Source organism: Echiichthys vipera, assembly GCF_963691815.1.
Source record: "Echiichthys vipera genome assembly, chromosome: 16".
Taxonomy (NCBI): domain Eukaryota; kingdom Metazoa; phylum Chordata; class Actinopteri; order Perciformes; family Trachinidae; genus Echiichthys; species Echiichthys vipera.
Window position 1 is genome coordinate 11,491,855 of NC_139841.1, and position 22,679 is coordinate 11,514,533.

Consider the following 22,679-nt stretch of genomic DNA (forward strand, 5'->3'; position numbering starts at 1 on the left):
AGAACTGTTCACCCATGACATCTCGTCACATATCAAATGTTAATACTACCAAATAATATAGTCAAATGTTTGTAGAAATATCTAAAAAATGTCTACACTGGAATATCTACAACCTACCACAAAACATGGAGACCATTCCGACCTTCAGTATATTCACTCTGTGGTTTGGGTAAGATATATTTCTTTGTTACGGTTAGAAGACATTGTTATCATGGCTACATTAAAAACCAAGTGGTTACGGCCAGGGAACAGCTGTGGTCATGGTCTAAAGAAACAACGACAAACAGAAATATACTGTGTGAAAATCAGACATTGTAGATCCTCTGACCTTTATTGACCCTTTCAACCCCACCCTCTATATAAATGTCACATTACTTTTCTTTAGCTGGCTACATCTGTTCATCCGACTTTTTTATCAAGAGCAACAGATTTCAGGTCAAGTTCCCAGGTTTTGAGAAAGATATCCCAACAGCTGGGGATGATTCTATCAAATTTCATAACAATTTATTTGTGGCCATCTTACCAGCACTGTCAGGACTACTGCTACTTGCTATTGTTCATAGGGGAATTGTTTGGTCTCTGTAAATAATGAATAAATCATAGAGTGTGGTCTAGACCTACTCCATATGGAAAGGCTCTTGAGATAACTTTTGTTGTTATTTGGCACTATAAATATCATTTAATTACATTTACATTGAATTTAATTCAAGCTCTGGCACAAGGTGCCCTAATCCATTCAGAAGTCATTCCATAAAATGTTGGACTCACTTTTCATTTCAGTGAGCCCATGATCTTATCTTCACCGAAACATTCATTGTGGGATGTTAAGAGCTTGAGGCACTTTTTGTTATTGACAGACAACAACAGTATTACCTGTTTATTCAGTAGTAAATTTAGAAGTAGATGTAGACTATTTAATTAGGTGTATGTTATAAATATACGGATGCAGCCCTGGTGCTGTTGCTTGAGTTATGACCTAATTTGAATGGATTCCAGGGTGGTCCTTTCATAGCCTGTTAGACACACACACACACAGCCAGACTTTATCACACATTACTAACAAGCATGAAGAGAGTGTGTCGACACACACTCAAGCACAGCGAGCATTTTGTTCTCTGTCTTTAACACCCTGGGTTCAACACATTGCACACACACAGTCCTGGACTTTTCTCTCTGTCTCTGTCTATGTCTCTCTCTCTCTCTCTCTCTCTCTCTCTCTCTCTCTCTCTCTCTCTATCTCTCACACAAACACACACATACCCCCCCCCCACACACACACACACTGAAATGCTTGAGTTACTTAGTCATTCAAACGCTCTTTTATAGTGCGCATGTACACGCCCAGGTGAACCGAAATCTGAAATCCCCTCATTCTGTGTCTTTTTTCTTGCTCAATCTTTCCCTTTTACAAGACCCACCCACCAGCTGTTGAAAACTACACACACACACCCACCAACCCACACACATGCAAACACACAAACATAGACACGCACACGCACACACACACACACACACACACACACACACACACACACACACACACACACACACACACACACACACACACACACACACACACACACACACACACATACACACACACACACACACACACGTACACAATGGCAGGATCTTTCTCCGCAGGCTCCATGGGTCTGATGAAAGTGTTGGGAATGTGTACTGAGAGGCCACTGACACTTCCTTCACTTTCTAGTACTGGTGACTGGCCTCAGGCATCTAATGCCCCAATGACTGATTCTTCCAGACGTTTAATGCCCATTAACCACAGATGACAAGTAGAATAAATGGGCTTTTATCTGTGGTCGTTATTGTCCTAGTGACTCCCTCACCGAGGAACTATGCTGCATTAGTGTTGCTGCTGTCGCTCAGCTGCTCCTTTCCTGCTTCTTAATTTTTGGCTTTCTCTGGATGCAAGCGGCAATTAAGAACCTCGAAGTTAAATGCATGTTTGATAATGTCTTTTCTAAAGTAATTACAAAATCACCACAGACACCAAAGGCAAACAACAAATCCATCACAGAAGAAGGCCATCTGTACATCATGAATTGAGCAGTTAGTTTCTATAACATTGACACCTGTGCTACTTTCAGACTCCATCATGACACATTTTATCCATATGAAGGCATTCAGTGAGGCAAAAAGACTCATTCTTTTTTATGTATTATCCAACGTGTTTTCATGAACACGTTCATAGCAGCTCCTACGTAAAGTTATGCACAGAAATTTGTAAGAACAAACATGTAGACAGACTGCAGGACCAGACGTGCAACATATAAAAAAAATAACGATTTTTGCCAAAAAAAACAACTATTTTAGCCAACAAATGGTTGGTACATCCTGGACAGAACGCCAGTCTATCGCAGGGAACATAGAGACAAACAACCATTCACACCTATGGGCAATTTAGAGTCCTTAATTAAGCTAACATGAGCATATTTTTGGACTGTGGGAGGAAACCCACACAGACATGGGGAGAACATGCAAACTCCACACAGAAGGGCCCCAGCTGGGATTTGAACCGGGAACCCTCTCACCCCGAGGCAACAGTGTTGACCACCACTCCACCAAAGACTTCTTTAGAAAAAGAAAACAAGCCTTAACGGACCGGATTTCGACTGTGAAAAAAAAATCACAAAGTGTAACAATGCAAAACAAAAAAACGATTTTAGCCCACAAAGGTGATGGTTAGGGTTATGCATGAAAAACACTTGGGAGTAGAAAGGCCTTGGATTGGTTTTGTACGGCCGGGAATTGAAACCCGGCTCCCTTGGCTCAAAGCCCTGTGTTTAAAGTGCCGGCCATCCCACCCACTTTGCCGTCTTATACCATGCCACATGCTTTCAGTGTGGGGAATACGCACAATAAATATGTGCAATACACACAAATGACAGCCATGAGGACAGCCTGGTATTATATCATAAATAAAAGTAATTTCCATAAAGGATAGGTTCCAAGTCTGTCTAGAAACTACTCACATGTCCAAATATGGATTGAAACTGGCCATTAAAATATACTTATTATATCCTTAGTTTTATCTGAAGTCCCATTATATGATCATTTTCAGGTTCATACTTGTATTTTGGGCTTCTAATAGAGCATGTTTACATACTTCATGTTCAAAAACAGATTATGTTTTTGAACATAATGTGTTCCAAAGCTCCTGTATTCACTCTCTGTCTGAAACGCTCAGTTTTAGCACCTGTATCTTTAAGACCTCCTCCCGAAAAAGTCCAGTCTGTTCTGATGGGTCTACGGTCCAGGTCTTAAATATCTACGCTCTCCTTCAAAATGAGTCTTCAGCAGTCTAAGTTGTCTTTTTATTACTTTTCAATCAAAATCAGTGGTTTTAATACAAAATTCCCTCTTTGTGTTTTTACAAACAGGGTTTCAATGCTGGGTTGTGGTTTAGAGATAGTTAACACAAAAATAAATTTTGCAATAAAGGACTGTAAATGAGGAACATATTCACTTAATTTTGCTGAATTAGCTGAAGCCTCATATTATCTGCAGATAAACTTGAATGAGACTGTGGATTTTTTCAGTACAATTTAAGGAAGAGATCTATCAATGGTCAGTAGGAACAGAAGGAATTATTCCAGCAAACCGAAATAGTGTACCTATGAGCACACACACAATTGTTTTAAGACACACTTAAAAACGGGGGTACTATCCTCTAATGAGCCTTTATGTATGGTATTGTATACAAAATAATTAAAAAAAAATCATAGACTTGATTTTTGTGTACCTAGTGCAACTATGAGTCATTGATATAAACAAGAAAACATGACCCTATTATAATTACTGGCCAGTATTTATTTTTTGACATGTCTGCTCAGAAATCAACCAGCTGAAATTTAGCAGATGCATCCGGCTTGTCTGGAGCAATACAGTATGAACAATAATTACAGCTAATAGAATGTACCATTGCTATTTCAGTAAATGAAATAACATTTTACAACCACTCCAAGCAAACATGGCGGCAGACAGAGTCCCTTATCGGCCCACCTCAGGAAATTGGACATATAAACAGAACCCAGACAACCGTTTATTTAATTGATTAGCACTTCCTTTATACTGTTATTGGTGCACTGCCATGCCTAATATACACCCGTTTTGGCTGAGAAATATAAAAGATGTTGTGTGCTGCCAACATTCCGAGCAAGTCCGCTGTATAGTTGATGGACAGTATTGTTTTTGGCTTGAAATATGTTTTAAAAAATTGGGCAAAATTTTGAATTTATAGTATGTAGTTCTATGAAACAAGAGCACGGTCAGGAGGTAAGTTATGGGTTATTGCTACTGGCAAGACTAGCCCATTACATTACGTAAGATGTCTTGTATATCATGGCCTCAAGAACTGTACTGCATATTACTTATGAGAGAGAGCTCCTCACCAGTTCAGGGTGCAAAAGTTGAAAAAAATATTTTTTGGCAAACTTCAGCTTTCATAGCTTTCAACACTGTCTCATTTCCCAGGAGTATCCCTTATTTTTCATGTAAAGCTGTGAGAAGTTGTGACATTGTGAAATTAGTCAAAGAGGGAGAAAAAAAAGTCCTTCATGGTTGTAGTTCAGTTTTGGCAGATTGGAGAGATCTTTTGCTGGGTCACGGCAGGGGGAATAAGGGGGCTTAGAGGATTTGGACTTCCATATAGCAATGCAAATCAAGAGGGAAGGATTTCCACTAAAACACTGGACGTTGATGCAGAACGTCTTATACACAATCTTTTATTCCTTCTCCCCTACCATCTTCTCTCTCTCTGTCTTACACACACTCTTACACAAACTCTCTCCCCTACTCTGGCCCTGAGGTCTTGCTTCCGGTCTGGGGTGTATGTGAGAGAGTGGCCAGCATCTGTGTGGGACTGGAGTTTATAACACACACACACACACACACACACACACACACACACACACACACACACACACACACACACACACGCACACACACACATAAACAATGCTGCTTAGTTTTCTCAGTTTCCTCTGATGCACTTTTAAAGCAGGAGCTCTCGTAAAATTCCACCAGATGGAAAAAACATGCTTCAGCTTCATATCACACTGGGGTTTATTCATAGAGCAGACATATGCACACACACAGCTGCACACACACACAGCATGCAAGCATGCAGACACACATATACACCACCCTTGTGTAGTGTTGCTGTTAACTGTGACTTATTGAAAATACAAGTTTTGTTAAATTGTTTTTAGACGCTGCTGTTCTTGCCTTAATGTTGCCGGTTTTCTGTATGTGAAATATTAATTGCGTCACACAAGTGACTGCTAATCATGTTGGGTCTAAATCCAAAGGGGATTTCTAGTTTTTCCATGTTTCAATATCCGGCTTAAGTCCACATGTTTCCTAAAGCACTACTTTGTGTTGAGTGTTATGAAAGAGAAATATATGCATTTTCCCTGAGAGCACTGATTTACTCATTCTTGACAGAATCATTAAAATGATGAGCAACCTCAGAAAATGACTGATGATTTTGAATATTTTCTCCTTTCAGAAAGCACCACTGCCACCATGGACGAGGAACAGTGCTACTACAACGAGACCATCGCCTTCTTCTACAACCGCAGTGGCAAGTACCTTGCTACTGACTGGAACACCGTCAGCAGGCTGGTGATGGGCCTGGGCATCACTGTGTGCATCTTCATCATGCTCGCCAACCTTCTGGTGATGATCGCCATCTATGTCAACAGAAGATTCCACTTCCCCATCTACTACCTGATGGCCAACCTGGCAGCTGCTGACTTCTTTGCTGGACTGGCCTACTTCTACTTGATGTTCAACACAGGACCCAATACGAGGCGCCTGACTGTTTCCACATGGCTGCTGCGCCAGGGCTTGATCGATACCAGCCTGACAGCGTCCGTGGCCAACCTGCTCGCCATTGCCATCGAGCGGCACATTACTGTGTTCCGCATGCAGCTACACACACGCATGAGCAACCGGCGCGTGGTGGTTGTGATTGTCATAATCTGGACCATGTCCATAGTCATGGGGGCCATCCCCAGCGTGGGCTGGAACTGTATCTGTAGTATTAAGTCTTGCTCCAACATGGCACCGCTTTACAGCAACTCCTACCTGGTCTTCTGGGCAGTGTTTAACCTAGTGACTTTTGTAGTCATGGTGACACTATATGCCCACATCTTTGTCTATGTGCGCCAGAGGACCATGAGGATGTCCAGGCACAGCTCTGGGCCACGCCGCAACCGAGATACCATGATGTCTCTGCTGAAAACCGTGGTGATTGTGTTGGGTAAGGAGATATAATCATTTATCTATCTCTATTTGTTTTTCTGTCTACTACATTTATACTGTATCTATCTCGATCTAGCAAGCTACATCTATTGTGTATATCTAGTACTATATCTCTGTAACGTTGAATGCAGCATTTGAAGTCAGCAGCAGCAGTGGCAGCAGCAGCAGAACAATGAATCTGTTGATGGTTCTATCTGTGAGGCTGCATCATTCCACACAAGCACAGTGTCTGCCTAGCACCACTGTAAACCTCAAATACATCATCTCAGCCGACTGTTACGAATTACATTGACGCGCTGTGATTGGGCATGAGCAGTTAGTGTTGAACAACTCTGCAGTGCAACATGAATATGCTCTGATATTGCAGTTGCCTTTCATTCTGCTGATGCCAAAGATGCGTATGGGTTGCTTTAATGTCTATATGACGCAGTTGTCTGGAATAGATAGGAAGATTGCTAACAAAGCACTTAGATAGATGTGGTTTGTTGACTTTATACAGTACAGTGTACAAGAACACAAGAGTGATCAAAACCAGATCACAATCCTCAGTGGATGGAGGGTGATTGCTTTACTGTTGCCAAAGCTTGTTTGAATGCAAAGACAAGGTTTTGCTGTGTCTTTCACTGTAAGCAAAATCACTTTTTTTTTTATTCCCTGAAGCAAATAAAAGTGTAGAAGGAGCAGATGCCCACTTCTTCAAATTTATGGGAAAATACTTAGAGATTTAGAGTGAGAAAGTGAGAAAGGAGCCTGCAGAGAATCTCCATGACAACTCTATACAAGCCTATAAATGTTTTGGCTTTACTCAAGATTATATTTCAGTCTACTCAACGTGTCTAATGCATTCTGTATGATTATTACTTTGAGTGTCATCAGTATTCACTGATGCAAAATTGACTTCTTAGATGTCAATTTTGATTACATCTAATCTACATCAATTAACATCTCAATATCATATTGAGCAAGTTTATTTTTTCCAGATGAGCAGATTATATTTTGTATTCACGCACAGAGCAGTTTTATATTCATATGAAATGTAATTCCATACATTGTAAACATTGTCTCTGAACAACTTTTTCAGGCTGAAAAAATTACTTTAACCCCTTTGCAATATTGTTTTAATCAGATTCCTGCTGAACGCAAACTAATAACTGTGAAAACTGAAGCTCATTGCATCATTTAAAGTTATTATGAGGGATTGTTTTTATGTCTTTCTGTGTCAAGAATTGTGAGAAATTCACAAGAAATCAAGATTATCAGTTTTAGTCACACTGACTTGGACAATAATGTTTGGGCAAGAACAGGGCACACAGATATGGTCAATAAAATGTGCCTCAAATATGAACCCAACTCCCTCAGATAGAAATGATGTCTAAACCAATCCCTAAAATAAGAAGCAACAATTCTGTGTAGTATTGTACAATCTTATAGTCCGATTGTGTTTAACATGTTAACACAGACACAAGGCTCTCTTCTGATGAAACAGCACCTGTTTTATTTCCAAGCTGAGTTGTGCGTGTAGTCTGAGAGTTTTATGTCCAAGCATTCAGACGAGATATGTTTCCCACTTTGCGAGTCTCCAGGCCTCTTCGGTGATGTGTAATAAATAGAGGCATTGCTGTTTTTTACATTATAGCACAGTAGCGCACTAACTCAGTGGTGTGTGAAGTGAGTTGGAGTGTGAATTGTGGGAAAAGCACTTCTTGCTGCCTGGAAGCAGGATGTGTTGGTCCTAGACAAAACATACCAAAGGATTCTGTGTGATTTGTCTCCTACGTGCTGTGTTATCTCATCATGTGGCCTCTGTTGTCTTTACTCCAAACTTAATTCAAAGCAGTAGACTGTAGCCTATAAAACTGGAGGACATGTATTTTCTGCTGCTGTAGAGATGCTTTGTTTGTACTTAGGGTGTGCGCATACTTGCCATTCGTACCGTGTTCATACCCAAGTTAGTACAACTGTTTCGTGCCTAGGCACACCACGCTTCCCAGCAGCGGCCCAGTTGATAAAGCTAGGCTTTAGTAAAGCATGTGCACATGTACAAGCACGAGCACTAGCATTGACAGTGGTCCTGATGTCTATTTATATACAACTGTTCCCCACGGCGGACATTTAAAAAGATGCAGCTGAAGGGTTAGGTCTGATACTGAGGTGCAAAACAGTGCTTACTGCAGATTTTGTCATATGAAAATATTCAAAAACACATACAAAACCTGAGGGTTGACGATGTGTAAGCAAGAAGCAATTGAGCTGTGGCTCGGATCATTTCAAGAGTGCAGGCAGGCCTGGGCCGTGGGGGAAGAGGGACGGGGGATAATCACGCTAACGTATGGCACGGATCATCTGGGCCAAGTGTAAGTGTGCCCTTATTTAACCTGCCTTGTGGTGAGCAATTTCTAAGGGCGCACTCACACTGTCCATCTGTAAAGGTGCCCAAGCACATTTCACGGCTAAAGTCTAGTTTGTTTGACCAGTGTGAGTGCAACCGTACCGCGCCTAGGAGCGGTACGCTTGCCGGCCACGACCCGTTTGGGAGAGGTGGGCTTTTGTAAAGCACTTTTGCACGTGTACGAGTACGAGGCCTACAGCGGTTCTGATGTAATTTTATGTGCACCTTTCGGACCTAGAAAAAAGAAGGACGGACCATGCGTGGACACTTAAAACAATGGCGGCGAAAGGTTCATGTTGGTGTGATGCGGAGGTGGAGTGTTAACTGCAGATTTGGTTAGAAAAACCATAAAGCCAAAACGTTACCATGTTTTCTGCGCTGCTTTCCATTATGTGGCCAAAAGACTGTGCGCTTTTGTAAACAAAGTGACACATCGCGGTGACGTCAATCAAGGCGTGTGGTGTGTTACGACGTGATGACGTATAGGGGCCACAGGGGGAGAGGGAGGGAGGGGGGGCAAGCACCCTAAAACTTGGGGATGGATGGACAGTGTGAGTGCGCCCAAAGTCTGCATCTGCATTTCCACACCTCTTAATGGCTATAGGGATGCAGAGCGATATTAGGTTAACGATTTTGTAGATTAGTAAGCATGTTAGTAGAATACTTTATGTCCCTGTGTCATTGCAGCTGCTCCTCACTTGTAGTCAGTGTTACATATACCACTACAGAGAAAACTCTGAGTCATCCTATAACAGATGCTACTACCCCAATAAAACACACAAAAAAAATGGTGTTCCAAATGCTGGTGAGTGACTTCATCCAAACACAGCAGAGGATTCCTTCGAAATTAAACAAAATACGTCAGGCCCTATTTCAGCCTTTGCTCAATATCAGGTTGTGCCCGTAAAGGACTGGCCTGGGGTCAATGACGTGACAGTCGGAGCTTATAATTTACAAAAGCTTTACTTTATCTAGAGATGGATCTAGCAATGGGAGGTTTTTATATAAACACAAACTACTCTGTAAAATACTGAAAGAGAAGTGAAACCACCTGCGCTGAGTGACTGAACTACTGCTGCTCTTTGGCTGCGTTCCCAAAAAGGTTTTAGATCACTACTTTGATTAAAGTTCCACAATGTTTTCAAAGAACAAAGTGCACTGATTGACACCTGTTTCGTATTTCCACTATAATATAGCAGTATTAACAAGGACTGAACACCTCTATAAACATTCTCCCTTTTCTGATTGGTGAACTATATTTCATGCTTAGGCTTTAAGGGATTATCTGCTTTTAGTACGAACCATTTTAGTAAACTTGTTGCAATACTGATACAAGTATCCAAAAGGCCTCCAATAGTGAAATGCTGGATCGGGTGTGGGCGAGTACGCAAGTCTATGCACGGATCCGCTATCACGTGATTTAGCACCCCTAAATAATCAACTTTAGAGTAGTCCAACCCAGATAAAGCGATGGTTTTCCCGGAACACAATTCTTGTTTACCACTCTAAAAAAGATAAAGGAAAAGAAGAATTGAATATCAATTTGGTCTGAGAGTGTAAATGCAGTATGTGAGGTTTATTTGTTAGCAAATTGTCAGCAATTTTGCAATATTCCACAATAAAAACATCCCACCGGCAATGTAACAGTATGCAAGGCTTCAGTTGGGAGGGGTAATGTTGCAAATTTCAGTTGATGTTGCAATATTGTTTTATAATGTACTACTTAGGACTGACTGATTGACTGACTGTCAAATGAAATAATTATTTACTTTACTACTTTACTATAAACCTACATTCTCTGTATGTATTTGTTCATGTATTGCAAAGGGTTAAACCCTGAGTCAGATCATACAACAATGATAGCAATCATATCACATATCACATCCATGCAGGATTGGAAGTAGACATTTTACAATTCTTGTCAGTTAAATGACGGCTCAACAATTCTCAGTATTATTCATTTTAATCAATATTGTTTTAAATTCCTGAATAAATCACATTTGTTTCCTTTTATTGAGTCTTTTGAGCGAGGGTGTGATGTGTTTTGGTTCAGAGGAATCCACTGCTGTTTGAGTGAGGTCACTTTTTTTTAGCACAGAAGAGGATTTAAAATACCATTTTATTCTTACTTGAAGAAGGCAGGTGTTGGTTGTTTAATTTGGATTTATAAAACAATCACTTATTCACACCTCTTGGACACTTATCTCCTGTTTCATCTGAAACAAAAAATCCCTCTGTTTTTGTCTTACACTGCCCAAAGTCAAACACAAAAGGTCATACTTCTCCAATAGGGATAAAGTTGAGTACTGGGTTTTGATTATGTGCGACATCTTAGGGGAAGGTTAAGATGAGTTCAGCCTGTGCTTCTTGATGAGAAAGTACAACCCACAGCAATTCTCTGTCCAGCGTGTCCCATCTGCTGACCAGATGATGATTAACGCTCCCCTGCTGCCCGCTGTCCTCTCCACTTGTCCTTCTCAGGATGCTGTAAAATCAGCCATGGGTGATTTCTTCTCAGAAGGACAGGATGGGATGGAAAGTTGGTTACACGCTCTTGCGTATAAGCACAGGCACATGAATGTACACACAAAGACTCTCTCACACTCACATAAAACCTCAGGCTTAAGAAAGAACAGTGGGACACGAGTTTAGCTCCATTCACATAAACTCTGATGTGCTTACTTGGTCACACACGCACACACACACACACACACACACACACACACACACACACACACACACACACACACACACACATAAATATAATTTAAACACACAGAAAAGTCCTCCCTATGCCTTTAACTCCCTATGGAGTTTTTGACCACTAGTAGTGCTGTGGGGCAGAGATTTTAGAAACCAGTCCCTGTTCTGCGTGTTCTTGTGCACGCGTTTAAAGATTCACAAACATGTACGAGCATGCAGGTGAAAGGATGCACATTTTCACCAATGATTTCTCTCTATTCCATTGATCTACAGGTGGTGATAGTGTGCAAAAAGCAACAATTTGTAAGCAATGGCAGGAAAGAAGAAAAACGTAATCATGGATGTAAACCATGTAGACTTCAAAATTGAGGAAGTTGTGAAAAGTGAACATTTGTAAACAAAATATAGAATATAGAAAGTAAGAAAAGAAATAAAGTCTAGCTTCATTTATTTATCCATGTATCAATCACATTACAGATAATGGGTCCTTTTCACTCTCACGCCTCAGATACACTCTCATTTTAATCTATGCACCTGTCTTCGTGCAGGATCAATCTCTGCCCCTTCTTATGGGCTGAAGCGCTGATTTAAGATTCCAAAAAAAAAACTACTACGTTACTACATTGTGGGTTTTCATTATTTAATCATTTAAATTATTACACTTTTAATATATTTATCTTATTATTAATCTGAATATTTATTGTGTTGCACACAATACAGTGTTTTAGTCTGAAAACTGCACACTGCGCAGAAAGTTTGGCTGCTCTTTTGTTGCTTGATGTTTTAAAAATGGTCAGACCAGGCGGAACCAGTAAAGACGGTTGCTTCAGTGTTGAGTGAAAGCTGTCGACACATGAGCGCATAGCTGACATTACATTTGAGGTCTAGACTAGGAGTACCTCATTAGTAAATAGTGGCAAAACCATCCAATATGTCAAGAAAACTCCCCCACTTGAGCAAGGGTAAATCATCTGATATCAGCTTACTGAAGATATATGGAACCATTAAACAAGAACCAAATCTAGTCAAGTGATACTGATCTTTTGCAGAAAAAAAAAAAAACTGTGACATGACAGGTTCCAGACAGTCTTGCTGGTCCATTCAGCCACTGGTGCTTCTCTGCTGGAAGAAAAACATGTTTGAATGACACCAACAGAGATTCTCTTCATCACTCTTCAATGAGTCAACTGCATTGTCGAATTAACCATGACCCTTGTTCACTGTGCATGTCTGCGTGTCAGGTGTTGGCCCGAGCAGGGGTCATCTGTGAATGATTTGATTATCTTAAAGCCTGTGGTGTTGTATAGGCTTGCATCGTCAGACAGCATGGAGCGCCAAGACATACCATCGACCAAACACATGCACACAGTTGCCATACCACTGCCTTGCATTTGTTTCAAACTCACACTGTATGACCAATCAATGTTCAACCCTGATTTTTTGAATTTCGAATTGCCACACGCACATTTCTTCCCCCCGCTGCTACAGCGATGCATATGTGTCTTCTGGCTGAATGAGAGCATAACCAGTCAGAACGAACTACAACCCTCTGATCTGCTGTCAGCGTGGAAACATTACTGGCTCGCAAAGTCACCTGTTTTCTGTGCGTTTGTGTGTATGAAGCACTTAGTGCCAGGAATTACTGTTCACAGTGCAGCTTATCTAATCACTCACAGTGGCAGCATTTGTCCTTATGAATCTTGTTTCAGCAGTCAGTTGTTTATTTCTGGTAAACTCTGCTCAAACATCTATACAGTATCCTTAAATGCTTCCACGTTGTGCACCTATAGCCAAGTAAGCCAAGATTTGTAAGCCTGCATTATAGCTCTACTCCTTAAGATTTTCATCAATTTAATTGATTTTTAAGTTACTATGTTTTAAAGAGTGAGTTAAAACAATGGTGCATTGCAATGGTGATTGATCATATGACCCACTAATGAAAGCCCTTCTAATTGCCTTTTTGCTGAGTATTCTAATCTGTGTGTCTGTGGCGACGGGCTAGATATAAAAGAGCCGCCATGTTAGTGGCGCTGCTGACAGCGGTTGGTCTGCCGGCCCAGGTCGTCACTAACGGTTATGCTGTGTTCACTTGTAATCAGAAAATAGCGATCCTCCAACTTCTAAGTCAGGCTTACAGTAAGAGCAGAAGTGTAATAGGAACATGTGTGTGTGTATGGATTTAAGAGGTTAACAGACTTGAAGTAGAGAGGTGAATGTATTTCAAAAGTGAAACAAAAGAGCAATGACCGTGAACGTGACAAGATGGAGGGCTCTGAAAGAACAGGCTCACCTGCAACATCTTACTGCCAAAGAGGCTGCTAGAAACAAGGTATCTCAATTCTTATGGAGTACAACTTTAAAATAAAGTAAAATAATATAATCAAGTATTATCCAGATCAACTCTGTTAAGTCTGACTGTTGTATCGCCTCACGACACCTGTCTTGCCCAAAAAGTTCCACTTGAACACACCTCAAAGACTACAGCTTACAGTGCGTACGTTCTGCCCCTGCATGAGAGGAACTAAGAGCGTACTCACACTGTCCTTCCGTACCGCGACCCGGACTTTAGGGTACTTGTCCCCCCTCCCTCTCCCCCCGCGCCCCAGCCCCGTTTGTACTCACACTGCCTGGGCCTCGGCCAATGCTTCTTGCTGTCCATACGCCATCACGCCGTAACACGTCACACCCATTGATCGCGTGTGTGTGGCTTTGTTTACAAATCTTTCCACAGACCTCTGCGTTTTTGTGCGTCTTGTCGACTGTTTTTGAATATTTTCATCTGACCAAATCTGCAGTAAACACTCCACCTCCGCATCACACCAACGTGAACCTTTCACCGCCATTGTTGTTGTTGTCAGTCCGCGCATGGTCCGTCCTTCTATTTACATGTCCGAACAGGCAGACATAACGCTACTGCCGTAGAGCTCGTACATGTGCAAACGGCTCCGCTAAACCCCACCTCTTTCAAGCGGGCCGTGGACGGCCAGCTGGCCGCAGTTGTGCGCGGAGCGGGTGCACTCACACTGCTTAAAGGTACTAGGCTTTAGCTGAAAAAACGGTTTTGGCCCCGGCCAGAAGGACAGTGTGAGTACGCCCTAACTCTCCATACCAGCATGTGGCGGTAGTCTGTATTCATTATTCAAAAATGAAAATCAGCAGGACAAATTCAAGACATTAGTTAGTCATTTGGCACATTAACAACAAAACTGAGATGAACTAATGATATTTATCTGTGTACTAGAGAAGGATAATGCAACTATCACAAACAGCACTGGAAAGGAATTTGTTTTGAGACGGAATAACAGACACAACCATCAGAAAACATCTGTGTTCATATTCCTGAAGCAGCAGAATCTGGTGACACCAAACAGCTCTCAGAAGAAACAAATATCATACACAGACAATTTAGTCAACAAAACAGGAAGTGACTGGTATTGTTTTAAAAGTTCAAGGACCGAAGTGTCACTTTAAATCAGATGCAAATTTAGAAAATTGGACCCTTTGGTGGTTAATGTCGTGGCTGTGCAGACAATCTTGGTTTGATCTAAACCATAAGAGAACATTGCAATACCAGAGTTTTTACTGTTGACTTTTGTCTTTTTATATTTAAAAAAAAAAAGAAGCAAGGTGGAAGTGAGTGAGTCACTGTTGTTGACCAACAGCTCTGCAGATAAATGACAGCTCTTTGTGCTAGCAGTGCAGAAAACCTTAATTTCTGCCATTTCAAAGACCTTACTGTTTTTCCAGTAAAAAAGCGTATTTATCAAACCATTAGATCACTGTGACACCATCACTGTATACACCACAAGCCTCTTTATCAATACACACACTGAATGTGAACTCATATCTAATCTCCAGTGTGAGTGTATGTGTGCATGCGTGTGTAAGTACGTGATGTGGGAAAGACAGGAAAAAATAAATCCCTTTGCGGGAAAATGGGAAGCCATTTAAGAAATATATAGATTGGTTTCTATCCGCTGACTTTCTTCAGTGGTAAGTCAGCGACCGCAGATGTTTGGGTTAGGAATATGATAGAAAGAGAAGAACAGAAATTGAGGCACAAACATGGGGTTAGAGAGGAAGACATGGTTGGAAAAACACACAACGACTAAGTTAGAGGGGAGGGGGAAACCAGACAGAGATGTGCAGATAGAGAGGTTTATGGGAAGACAGGCAGTGAGATATACAGAAGAATGAGAGCAGTAATTTAATATTGGGTGTTTATTCGTTTTTAAAGTCCTAAGAGAATTGCACATTAGTGGAAACCTAAGCCTACATGAAGACTTGAGGGATAATAGGAAGGCATGAAAATCCGAGATAGCAGAATTTGAAGCTCTGTAATGAGTTAAGTATGTTGTCACATGTGGAATAAATCAGCACAATGTAGAGGAACTATGAAGGTGTTAGACATAGCATTATAAGGATTAGAGACTTAAGAGCCATATGGGAGGTTTGGTATTATATTTTACACTTGATATACACAAATATCAACATGATTGCCAACAATGTTCTTTACATTTCTACACATTACTTAATTTCAGCACATTATGGTAGGAAAATTGCAGCTCAGGTTTTATATGTGTGAAGCACAGACTGTAGAAAATATCGACGTAGTCACCGTGACTTAACCCATAGGTTTCTGAGGAGCCAATGTGAAGCTCAGTGTGAAGCTCCAAACTAGTTTCCAAAATGGGTGTGGATGGAACTGAGGCGGGGCAAATTAAAGGTTTGCTGACCTGTGACAGCTGACCTGCTTGCTGACCTGTGAAAGCAACCACGCCCTTAATTATGCATCATTTTCAGCCTTAATATAATTCAAACAAGTTATATGAAAATATGTAAAGTTGTCATGAACGGGGAAATTAACTATAGAGACCAAAACCGAATTTTGTACCAGGTTGTAAACATGTTTATTTCTCCATTTTAACATTGCGGTCTATGTCGATTGACTCTTTTTGGAGCTAGCCTCAAGTGACCATTTGAGGAAACCTTTCGTGTTGGCTTAATTTCTCAGGTCTGGAGGTTGCTGCTTGTTGTGAAGCATCATGTAATACTGTTTCATACATAAGACATAGCACATAGGTCTACATAACGTAGGAGGGAGAGGGGGGGGGGTGCGGAGGGTGGGCTGGATGGTTGGGCGTAGCAAGTGGGACACCACAGGTTATATCCTGTATCCTATCAACAGTTAACAGAAGTGTCTTTAAGGGCGCACTCACACTGTCCTTCCGCACTGCGCCCTGGGCTTTAGGGTACTTGTCTAGGGCACTAGGCTTTAGCTGAAAAAACGGTTTTGGCCCGGTGCGGAAGGACAGTGTGAGTGCCCCCTTACAATGACCACAATGTTTCCCTGGCCTTAACTAAGTACTTAGTTAAGTAGTTCTAAGTACACTATCAGCTAGAACACAAATTAGCATTGGGTACAACAATTGACCAAATTACTAGAATAACTAGCATCTCTTGATCACCTATGACAAAATCCAGAGACAGCAAGCTACCATTGGTCAAGGTCCTAAAGTTAGATGATATATATGTTTAGTTAGGTTTAAACCAGGGAAACAATGTGGTTTAGGATAAAATGTGACGACTTAAAGTTAGGGGAGCTTTGAAAAAGCTAAAATGGATGACGTAATGACGTAATGTTCATTACTTCTCTTGTTTCAGATCTCCTCAAGTTGTTTTTCAAAGTACAGCCAAATGACTGGAAATGTAAAACTGATGGCAGCAACCAAAAAAGCATGCAATTTCCAGTTAAAGGTCTGACCCACCAGCATGATCTTTTAAGCCATTTAACTTCAAGTTTATGTAATTATGTAGTGCACTACATGTGACTGAGAGCAATCAACCAATCTACAGCAGGCAATATGTCAGTAATGCAGTAGAACAAAGCCATAAACCTCTTAACGTTGCATTTCTCCCTGGAAGAAACATGACACATCAGCCATTAGAGCAAAGCCTCTCCTAACGAACACCAAGTTAGATTAGGAAAGAGACACAAAAAGACCTTAAAATCATTACGCATAATGCCCTAACGATGTCAAACAAAGAGCTCTACTGCTGAAACTGAAACTCTCTGTTTCTGGTTAATAATGACCGTAAGGCTAAGCATGCAGGGATGGACATTCTTTATGAGTGCTTTCTCAACACCATCCAAATGTTTTCACATCATGTTTGAGTGCTCCATCTGTCATTGTGCCATGTGTAATTATGTAAGTGAGTGTTTGCGTGTGTGTGTAAGTGTGTGTGTGTGTGTGTATGTGTGTGTTTGAATTCATTGCCGTGCTCTGGTCTCCATTATTTCCTTATTTTTTGTTCCCATAGCCCTCTGTTCTTTCTCTTATGGAAGCCCATTTCCGCCAGAAAAAGAAAAAAAAAGGATGATAATTTAAAAAAAAGTGTTCATGGTAAGTCAAAAACAATGAGACGCTAACTCAAGTTTTAATATCTATAACGTAAAAGATTTGGGTAGTTGAAGCAGTCTGGTTTCCATTTGTAGTATGAGTAGTATTTAGGAATCAAATTTTGGCCTGCCTTGGTTGCAATAGTCAAAGTAAAAAAAAATATAAAAATATAAATGGCGGAACGCATCGGCCAAAATGCAATCACGGAACCCATCGATTATTGTCTGACAACAATTTAGCACTCATTCGTTTTTGTTATTATTTTTCTGCATTTTTCTGCAGATATGTTTATGAAGACGCTGTCTCACCTCTCAAGTTGCTAATCTGACCATAAACAACTGACCGCCACTCGGAAGAGGAAATCTTGGCCCTGATATCCGCTGGATACACCAGAAAGCCCAAAGCATTGACTGTTGCCCCCAGAAGCTAAATTGTCATCAGACGGAAAGCAGATGTGTTTTGCGATTGAGTTTTGACTATCTTAAGTCGTTTTCTCCTATGAACTCTCACATGCAACACACAACAGAAGGATGGTTTTAGGCGAAGAGTGGCCACTGGGTAGAGCAGGCAGGAGGCAGGATATGATGCAGAAGCACAACTGAGTCTCTTACCATTCCTTGAATTTGTCTGACGATTGTGGGATCTGCCCATGACGATTGTGTGATCTGCCCATGTTTCTTTTCTTCTAGTTTCACGTCAGATGCATCAGCTCGCCCACTTGCTTGACGTAAATTCTTCACTCAACTTGTTCTATTCAGACACGGGCTCAATCGAACATAGGGAGCTGGCAGGGTAAAGTCTGTTTAATGTCCAGTCCAACTGATTTGGACATTTGCTTTCTCACATTGGGTATTGTCTAGATCAGTTCAAGTTTGCAGTGCACGTATCTCCTCATTTAGCCAAATGAGGAAATACAAAGTAACATGGCTTCTAACAAGGTCAATTTACTGTGTAACTGAAGATGATCACATAGGACACTGTTATGCTAACACACATTTCATGAAATCCAAGCTTTTCCAGGCCTGCATTGGAGCGGTGTTTATTTACTCTCCTCAATTGACTTCCCATTTCTCCCGTCTCTTTTCCCTCCATGTGGAATTTTCAAGTAGTGACAAGGCAAAGGGATTCACTTAGGCCATGAAAACTTATTTGTTTTTTTCGTGAACAAAAATCTCAGCATTTCTCTCTGCGGCAGTAACAGTGCTCTATGTGACCATGGTAAACCACAAGCATTTTTTTAGGCAAAGAAAAGGTTTGAGATGACGGATGTAACACAAAGCAACCATATACCCCTGGCTTGAGAGAGGAAATGAAAGTATCCGAGGGTGAAACTTCTCAGGTCATAGCTTCACACAAAGTCCAAGTTTTCTCCTTCATTCTGAGGGAAAATCAGGACAAACATGCCGTAGAAATACCTTCTTCACACTCTACTCAAAACAGAACAGAGTCGGTGTAAAAGAAACAGCAGGTCGTATGAAAGTAGAGGAATGTAGAAGTGAATAAAGATGCTATGGTTCTTGCCTCACTTGTTGCTTCTAAGGGCAGGGAACATGGTCACTTAATGCAGTCATAATGTTGGTCAGAAGTATTTTCATCTAATTGTTCTGACTGAAGTTCTGAATGTTTCTTTGCCATTTTTTGTGCTGACTCTTGTCCTGTTCAGAATAATATATTTCACTTAGAGAAAACTAGCTCAGATAGTTTCTCTGCTGGGCTTCGAGCCGTTTGAGAAATTCATCTAACTCTGGAGAGTCTGCCTGCATAGCTGGGAAGTGAGGTCAAGCCTTCACTGCAGCTGCCGCCTGCAAAACACTAACAGATAACAGGCCTGCCTGTCAATATTGTGTCTCTCTCTCCCCCTCTGCCCCTTCTTGCCTAATTTCTCATCCACACTTTTTGTTTTACTGTCTCAAGAGTGTAATGTCCTACGGTTGTCTTATAGTTGTGACAAATAGCATCTGTTAACTGGACTCACAATATTTGAACTCGACATTCATGAGTAATGAGTCAGTGACCTCCTTCGATTGTGCTAACATCATCTAGTCAGACAAATGATGATGCGTTGTACTCAGCCAAATGAGGTTAGAAGGTTGTAGATATGGTGATGGAATACTGGAGATCTGGTTGCAAAAAATAGAGGCCAGCCGTTTATGTTTCTCTAGATGTTTCACATTAAGGGAAGGATAATGGAAGATGAACATGAAGTTTTAGTTGCCTGAATGTTACCATCACGGTTGTTTTTGTAATTATAATATTTTATGTACGATATAAATTATAAACAGTTTTAAAAAGCAGAATTTATTTGTATGACGTTGAGGCTTTTATTTTGAAAGCTCTGCCTTTTTCCTGGTCATCCTGGTTTAGTGAGCCCTAACAGTGACAGATCGTCATTGAAATCTGATTAGTCAGGTAGTACAGTACTATATCTCTTTCGTCAAAAAAAGCAATACAATATGTAAAGCAGATCAAGTTACATAATCAAAAACTAAAATTTTTTTTTTAATTTGTTTTGATTTTCTATCTATTTTGGTGCTGACATGTTGAATCAACTACTTATTCCCCATGTCCTCCATGAAACATTTTCCATTTGAATTGAGTTGTTTGTTTTTTCTGTAATCTAGATAAGTTTTGTGATAAATAAGATGGCAAAAGTAAATAGGAGATCAATTGATTTTTGATAATACGTAATGGGATAATATTGTTTTTTTAATTATTTACAATCAGTTTACATTATCAAAATAACCATGATTATTAATGCATGTAAGTATATTTTATAGACTTCCAAACAGCCTTTAAGTGGTATTATCACTTTTGAGGCTTCATAACTGGTAACCTAATGCATCCACAATAACAAAGTACCTGAAAACACTGTATAACAAAAGTACTTTGTGCTACAAAAGTTTTAGATGTGGTTATAGAGTGACACGGATGTTTTTGTGTTGGGGAAGGCTAGTGTGGTTGTTAAGTGATGATGTGGTTGTAGAGTGTTTTTTTTCTTTGTTTTAAGACAGACAACAATAACCAACATTGTCTTGGTTGGGTACCTATATGGCACTGGTTCCTAAATAAACAGTATCTACCAGACTGAATGACAACGCAGATTTCGGTGCCACTTAAATGTCTGTGCTGCTCTCTGGTGCTCCTAAATGGCAGCAGACGCTTCAGTCCACACCAACTCCGTTCAAGAACTCTCTCTGTCCACCTGTCAGTAGCAGCTCCTGGGGAGCTGAGTTGCAGCCGGGGAAAACCCCACTTCTCCCCCTCTGTATTGTGGGACTCGGCTCATGTCTGTGCAGCAGGACAGGAGTTATTTTTAAAAGTCTCTGTGTTCAGCTCTCAGGACTTTTGTAGTTTCTAACTGAAACTCTGTGATCTGAAGTTAAGTTTCTCTGTTTGTAATTTCAGATATCTTCTTTATTTTTAAGGACTCGTATTAAATTACTGCTGATGGAAACCTGACATTTCCTGATTTTGCTGCTTCACAATAAAAGCTTTAAAATAACAAAGTAACAGGGGACTTTTATTGTGAAGTCGTTATAAGAAATGCATGTTTATTCACATTACACCCAATTCTTCATAGTCATATGACAAGGGATAGCAGCTGCCATACCTTGGATCATATAAATAAAAAGCTTTAAAAAAATCTAAAAATATTTATTTATTTATTTATTTATTTCAACCTTTAATTTGCCTCAATAAAAAATGCAGTTCTTCAATGTCATTGACCGTCATTTTATTTTATTTTAAAAGTATCGATGCTGACACTGTTGAGGCAGCCGGCAACGTTGTAAAAGTATCTTTTTTAGCACCGGTATTAAAGAAAAAAAGAAAGATACCTAACCCTACTCCCAGGGGGAGGCAGCTTGTGTTGTATGATACATTTCCTGGGCAAAAATCTTAAGGTTCAATAGAGGGAGAGGAAAGACAAGGAGAGGTCCGGATCATATCTGGGATGTTTCATTAACATTATATTCACTTAAGAGTGAAGTTGGGGGATGACAGGATGCCTCCCATGTGTGACATTAGTTATCAATTTTAAGGTGAAACTGAAAAGACATGCCATTTTGATAAAGACATCCGTATTCAAGTTCAAGTGAATCATTGTTTCTGAAGCATGAGTCAGTCTGACAGAAAACGGCAAGACTCCAGGAAGTCTAGAACTTCATACTGCAGTGAAATACAATACTATATATTAACTTTCACTTCAAGAAATCAAGCTAACTTCACATTTTTAAGTTATTACTGTAACTGCACATTCAGCCCAAGTGTTTCATCTTGCTAATGAAAAAGGCAGAGGAAACCAGGACTTAGAATAGGTAAGCACATGAGCTTGATCTCTCATTAGTAATAGTGACTCATATGCAAAGCTAAACCACTACTCTCATTTATGCGCCTAAAGTCAAAGTCAAAGTCAGAGCCTCTCAAAGTTAGCTTCAAATACAGATGTATGACAGAGAAATGTGTCATACATGGGCCCATGGATCTGCCTCATTACTAATAAATGGCATTGGTGAAAATGTATCAAATGCAACATTTATTCAACCTTTTCTCTAGTCTAACCATGTCACTAATGACTTCATGGGGTCAAAGATGAAAAACTAGAATGTGACAACACATTCTCACTTCCATCTCGTCACATACGGCTACTTGGTCAGGACTCTTTGGCGTTGCTTTTTAACACTCTGGGTCCCCCTTTGGCATCATTATTCAATGTGCAGGGTAGGATTAAGATTAGGCAACAAAACAACTTGGTTAAGTTTGGGAAAAGATTGTGGTCTGGGTTAGAATAAGTTTATTTAATTTAAGCATGTGATATTGGCTTGATTTACGTAGATTACGTATGTAAGTTCAAATACCTTTATATCTTTATACTATGTCATCTGGTACGTCTCATA

The 22,679-nt window shown here is 40.4% G+C and overlaps 1 protein-coding gene across 1 annotated transcript in view; it reads left to right on the top strand.

The window, feature by feature from the left end:
* The window catches only part of lpar1 (lysophosphatidic acid receptor 1), a 41,820-nt gene that overhangs the window by 12,680 nt on the left and 6,461 nt on the right, over positions 1–22,679 (top strand). Inside the window, exon 2 of the mRNA XM_083929904.1 lies at positions 5,534–6,289. Coding sequence (XP_083786030.1) covers positions 5,551–6,289 — 739 coding nt within the window. The 5' untranslated portion in view covers positions 5,534–5,550. The remainder of the gene's footprint in view (positions 1–5,533; positions 6,290–22,679) is intronic.